At 33.3% G+C, this 6,852-nt stretch overlaps 1 protein-coding gene across 1 annotated transcript; it reads right to left on the bottom strand.

Moving 5' to 3' along the window:
• Positions 1-449: 449 nt before the first annotated feature.
• Positions 450-3,340, bottom strand: LOC106405369 (protein TRANSPARENT TESTA 1). The gene is made up of 2 exons (XM_013845926.3): positions 1,861-3,340; positions 450-988 (listed from the first exon to the last, which is right to left on the bottom strand). Exons 1-2 carry the CDS (start codon positions 2,335-2,337, stop codon positions 563-565), a joined length of 903 nt encoding a protein of 300 aa, XP_013701380.1. The 5' UTR covers positions 2,338-3,340; the 3' UTR covers positions 450-562.
• Between the last annotated feature and the right edge of the window lie 3,512 nt (positions 3,341-6,852).

The raw sequence follows: 6,852 nt of genomic DNA, 5'->3' as shown, positions 1-6,852 counted from the left end.
TTTTTCAATGGGTTGGGTCTGAACTCGAAATGTGACAATTTTGTAATAATGTTTAAAAGACTTAAGGAGTGATTGGTTGGATTGTAGCAAATACACTTATTTTAGTTTTTATTTCCAATCATAGAACTTTTAATTCTATATTACTTAGTTTTTAAATCTTAAGAAAAAAAAGAATGGATGTAAAAATCATGTTCTCTAAAGCCAAAAATATTGTTCTAAGAATATATTTTCTTTTTATTCTTTTTCTCATTATTACAACTATATTAGTTAACTACCTCAAAAAATCTTACGAACTAGATTTAACTGTAAAGTTTCTAAATCTAAAGTTCAGCCAATCATCCACTTAATAATAGTAGTTTATAGGATTATAAAAAGGTAGCATACAATTAGAATTCAAAAATTAAGAACTATTACAATTTCATTGATAATAGTTTCGTCATTATCCAGACTGGTGCAGATATCATGTTAGTATATTTTCCAAATTCGAAATAAACAGATACCACACATTCTTTTAGAGTAATAAATGGTTCACACAAGTCAAAAGACGATCAATGCACAAGTTTTAAAAGAGCGTTTCAGAGACAGAAGAGTATGAGGCGTGCTCATCAAACAAATCGGTCGGATAAGACCCATGACCAGGTCCAAAAGCCTTAACATGGTCTTTAAGGGAGCGTTTGTGTTTAAAATCGGAACCGCAAACACAAACCCAACGTTTCCCACAGTTCTTCTCGTGAGTTCGCCAATCTCCCTTAACTGCCAAGAGCTTACCGCAAATGCGACACGCATAAGGTTTTTGGCCGTGTTTGCGCTTATAGTGCGTTTGGAGCGTTCGGAAGTCTTTGAGTGGCTTGGACCGAGGATGATCGATGTGGTTCCTGCACCCTTCAACGCAGCAGAAACAAGGGATGCCTAGCATGGCTCTTGGCTGAGTCCCTTTCAGTGACTCTGGTCCTTTCCTGTATTGTGAACCGTGGCCCCACATGTGCATCTGCATTCATATTTGGAATCAACCAGGTTTTCATATGTAAAAAGAAAAAATTAGACGAAAATGAAATAGAAGAAATGCTTTCAAGATTTCAAGATAGATTTTCAAAACATATGCTCACCTTATCATTGAATCAAATTTTAAAATCATCATTTTACTGATTGATCAAGGTAATTTACTGAAGAAAATTATAACCAGACTCGATTGTTTGAATTTGGCTGCATAGAGCATGACACTTTTTTGGTATGAACTATTAAATAAAAAAGTTTTGATGTCTTTAAAACTCTTATATAAATTTTGACTTAATTTAGTGTTTTATGCTCATGAGTAAATATGCTTATAATTTATATTAAATTTTGTCTACTATTGAACAAAATGTAATTGTATATGAGAAAACCTATTAAACATAAAAATTCAATGTTGAATAAATAATCTAATCTTTGGTCGTCTGTGTTATTAACAATTCAGTTCCAAACATGAAACAAGCGTAAATTAATATTGATGAAATATTTGCATCAAAACACCACCATAAAAAAACAGTCAGGCTGAAAACAGTACGTGTTTTTTAAAACATTAATTCAGTCACACTATTAATCAAGCAAATAAGACTCAGAAATGATAATATATCAAGATACAGAGGGAATTTTCATTTAGTTAAACATTGGTTGTTTAACTTTTGGAAAGTTAATTCATATTTTTATATATGAACAAAGTCCTAACAATATTAGATACGGAGATATAAATAGTATATGAAAATTATATATTTCTAAGCAAAAATTCTCAAAAAAAAGAAAAGAAAATTATAGATAGGTTATCTAATATGATCTGGTTATGCACATGGACACACAATAAGCATAATATATAATGATTCGTACCTGAAGATTGTTGTAGCGATTGAATGTCTTGAAGCATACATGGCAAGAAAAATGAGTGAAGCCTATTATAATTTGATCCACCGTCGGAATCCAATATGCCTTGCCGGAAACTTCATTTTCAATGTCTTTTCCGGCATCGTAAGTGACGATCTCTTTCCCATTGCTTGAATTACCGGAACCAGGAAGGCCGATGTGTAAGCTCACATCCACTACAACGTTCTCTTCATCTTCTACCTCGTCATCTCCTTCGCCAACATACGATGGCCTCGATTTTAGGTTTAGGTTTGGGTTTAAGTTGATCCTATCGATAAGCGGTAAAGGTTCGATTAGGGTATTGTTGTTATTAGGGTTTTGAGTGATGTTAGGAAAGAGATCAAGGAATTGGAAGTGGTCTCTAGGATTTTCAGAAGAAGAGCTTGAGTAGATCTCGCAATCCATTGAATGTGGTGAACAGTAGTTTGAGAGTGATGAAAACATTTGGGAATGTTTGTTTATAGATCTCGTTTTTTTATTTTTAACCTTCGACTAGATATATAATTATAATTAAAACTAGCTTTATATAATGATTGCTCTCTAGCTATCGAAGTAATTTAATGTTTGCAATAAGTTTTTAACTAATAAACATGCATGTATGTATGTTGATCCCACGTATCAATCATCCTTTAAACTGCGAGGATAAAGATAGAGAAAACATCGAATATACTGTATTATATAAGATTGTCTATATGTTTACGAAACCAAATGTGAACAAAACGAATAATGAAAAAGAAACTATAACTATAATTTAAAGTACGTACCAAATAGAGGTGAAAGTAAATGAGAATCTTGGGGAATGTGAGGAGCAGACACTTGAGAATGAATGTGGTTGAGTGAAAACAACCTTTGTTAATAAGTAATTTAATCTCCTCTGTTTCATCTCTTTGCCTATAAATAGAGTGTGAAGCAAAGAACCTTCAATTTTGTGGACCAACCTCTTCAAGTTTTGGCAAGTTTTTCATTGCAGGGTTTTGGTAACATTTGGAATTTACGTAAGCTTTTTGCTTTTCTACCATAAGAATTTTCGAGTTTTGGTAATGGAGTAAATGCTAATTTTGAATTTATCTTTTATTTTTATTATTATGGAAGTTGAGCTTTTGTTTTATTGTTATTTCTCGGCTTGTGTTTTTGTTTGTATGTAAGCTGTTTAATTCTCTCTAACGGTCAACACCTCATCTTGTTTGGTAAAATTAGATTTGACATACCAATCGGAGAAAAGTTATAATTAATTAGTATGGTTTTTTCGGAAATTTATTAGTAGGTTACACTTCAAGATGAGATTAAATTGTTTCAATAAAACTTGCATACATTTTGGTAAAGTGAATTTGCTTCAAAATATATTGCGGGTTTACAAACGTATTATTATTTATCTTTATCATGTTCTGCTTAATCAAATATTAGATCGAATTGGTATTCATACGAACGAATTATTACATCGACTACTATGTGTAAAGAGTATTTATTTTTAATTATTGATTGAAAATTATGATTATAATAATTCCAAAGCTATTATAAGAATGGTCAACTAATTTTACCAGAAAAAAAGAATTGTCAAGTAAAACCTATTAATTTTGTTTTAAATTGATGGACTATGACTAACATGATCATTATTCTTTTGCTGATCGACTATGACTACTTTTTAATCAACTTAGTCGTAGTCAAGAGGATTAAACTTGGTTAGTTTCCATTCATGGGGAACTTTGAGTTGAATAAAGATAGGATGTAAAAAATGGTCTAAAACTAGTATACTAGGAATTGAGCCACTTTGCCAATCAACTTCGATGATATAGTGCAGGGGTGGGCAGAAAACCAGAACCGAAGCAACCCAACCGAACCCAAACCAAAGTATATGTCTAAACTATTTGGTTAAAGATTTTATCAACCCAAATGGTTTGGTATGGTTTGGTTTTAAACCAAACCGAACCAAAAATCTGAAGTGTTTTTTTTTTAATTAGATTAAATAAATATATTTATAGTATTTATTTAAGATATTTAACCATTTAACCAAAATAAAAATAATAATTTATAAATTTTACTTATAAATGAATAAAAAAGAGAGATCTAGAAAGAAAATGAAAGACTATAAATCTCATACATTAACACTAAAAGAGAAAATTGCCTACGATATTTATATTAGGTTTGAATATAATAATACAATATTATTCTATTATATCTTCCACATTTTTTTTATGTTTAATGATGATTTTTTTTATGCTTTTATAAATTATACTTTTGTAACAGAACAAAAAAAAACTAAAAAATCAACTCGACTAAACTAAAGAAATACAAACAAAACCAAAAATCTCCGAACTGAACATAAACCTAACGAAACTAAAATTGAACCGAATACAAACCAAACCAAATTAAAGCTGAACACAAACAAAACCAAACTAATTTCAATTAACTTTGGTTAAAGTTTTTTTAGACTTACTAAACCAAACTGAACCGAACCCGAATTTAAACGAAAATTCCCACCTATATTATAGAGTATTGGCCCACATGGCTTCATAATTTTTGTTTTCGTTGATATAGAAGTTAAAATTTTGAAATATTACTTACTATTCATTATTGGCTGTACCGTGCCTCAACAAAAGAATTTTTTTCATTCTAATTTTTGCTTAACAGTTGTTTTTAATTTGAAGGGCTCAATTTTATATTATGTGCGAATCATTCCATTGAACTTGTTTGTTTTAAGAAGATTCAACTTTAGTTTCATTGTAATTTATTAAATTTTTAATATGACTTTGGGATTAGGCCGGGACAAAAAAAACGGAGCCGAAGATCTAAACCGAAATACCTGAAACTGAAAGCCTCAAATACCGGACTAGTTCTTATATTTCTATATCTGAAATAACCAAATCGAACCAAACAGAGAACCGAACGAGTAACATAACTATATATATATATATTTATAATTTAAAATCTATTAAAATAATCCAAAAATATTTGAAAATCTAAATTATTGTTAAGTAGATCCGAACTACCCGAAAGTATCCAAAAATACCCGGATATTTTTACCCAAAATATCCAAAGTAGGTCACCACAATATTCTTCATGTAGGACATCAGATATAGTCAAAGTTCCGCTCTAACCATGTGATCCACTGGTGCACATCCACCGGTTTGAATCTTCCCAAAAAGCCGCCAAGAGCACCCGAGCCTTAAGGTAAATCTTCTAGACCTTAAATTTCCTTTTAAATTTAGTTTTTATTTATTTAATTAGATTTATGTTTAGATCTTGTTTCCGACTAACGGAACATCATAAATCTGTTTTTTTCTAGGATTAATTTGATAGAAGTTCCGAGTCGTGCCGACTGCGAGATAGAACCAACATAGTCGGAGTAAAGATTTTATGCTAAGGCTAGACCACTCAATCGACCTGTTGAGTTTCCAGTTCGATTATGTAAGAACGAATTTAATGTGACAAGTAAATTCGTTGAAGGCAATTTGACTCGATTTTTCATCACAGTGAGAACTCGTCTACTATGACAGCTATGTTTTTTTAACTCTGTTTCACATAAATTTTTATTTATGATAAGAGTGAGTCTTCTGTGACACGGATGTGTCATTCAACTCGGCTTTGTATAACTGAACATGTAAAGGCTGCCTACGTACCTCCGAGGAGGATTAGATCATTCACAATTCCCTCATTTTTTCAGTTGTGCTCTTACTTAAAGTATCTCTTCATCAAGTTCCAATAACGAGGGACATGTTCAGCGGATGATGTCTCATGTCCATAAACGCCTAGTCTGAGAACTTTGACGATCTTGTAGGAACCTTCCTAGTTGGTTCTGAGTTTACCAGCTGATAATATACCATGGATTTTACCACATAATGGTATATGAAACTTTTAGAGTCTATTATATGTGTTTGGAGTCTATTTTAGAGTCTTTTCTAGTCTAGGTATGTTTTGAGCAATGTGGAGATTATGAAACATTTTGCAGCTAAAGATCGAAGAAACTCGTAGCTGTTCAAGAAACCAGCCATAGTCGATGTAACACCCCCGAACCGTCCTAGAGATATGGTTGATCAACCGGCCAACAATCAAACAAAAACATAACCGATCGACCGTCCAACACCCAGGGTTAGAGATGAATGAGGCAACCGGCCAGCCAACAATCAAACAAGAACATGACTAACCGTCCAACCCAACACCATGGTCCGGAAGTGCTACGTGACGGGCTAGAGACGATCCGGTCAAGTCACAAAAATTACTCCACGACTTAGACCAGTTCATCCACTAACTCGTCCCGCTAATCAAGGCGAAAGGCTTTTCAACCCGTACCTAGAGTTAGCGTTTTCCGTTAGATCGAGGCCTAAGGCTTTTGAACCAGTACCATGACCTAACGTTGTGTTACACCGGACTAGTCAAATATCAGAGTACTCATGAAGCGCATATAAAACAATTACTTTTATTGATTCAAGAAATATCCATACATTGATATAATTCGAGACCGGTCCCGGCCTAATGCCAAATCGAGTCAACTAAACACAATTCACAACACCGTTTACAAAAGGCATGAAAATCTACACCGGCGCTCCTAACATCCAGCACCAAGCTATCCGATCATCCTTACCTAAAGCGACCTGCAAAAAGGACAACGGAGTTGGATGAGTAATCTAGTATTACTCAGTGAGCTGGCGGCCTCTACCCGCAACCTAGACTCTAACCCAGACAACCCAAAATAACAATCAATCTAGCCCTAGCATGCAATAAAAGCTAAGGCTAAGCAAACCGTTACTAAGTTAGACTTGGCCTCCTGCCATGATCTAGCTTCAAGTAACGGGAACCTGCATTAAAACAAGTCAACAACCAATCCCTAGTTAACCATATATACGCCTGAGTTCAGTACTCATGTAGTGTTAGATACATACACTATACAAGTATCATTAACCAGTCGACCAACAATCAAACAAGAACATGATCGGCCAACCAATGATACCGCATAGCTTATAA

This window comes from Brassica napus, chromosome C6, assembly GCF_020379485.1.
Source record: "Brassica napus cultivar Da-Ae chromosome C6, Da-Ae, whole genome shotgun sequence".
NCBI lineage: Eukaryota > Viridiplantae > Streptophyta > Magnoliopsida > Brassicales > Brassicaceae > Brassica > Brassica napus.
This window is presented reverse-complemented; position numbering and strand designations above follow the sequence as displayed.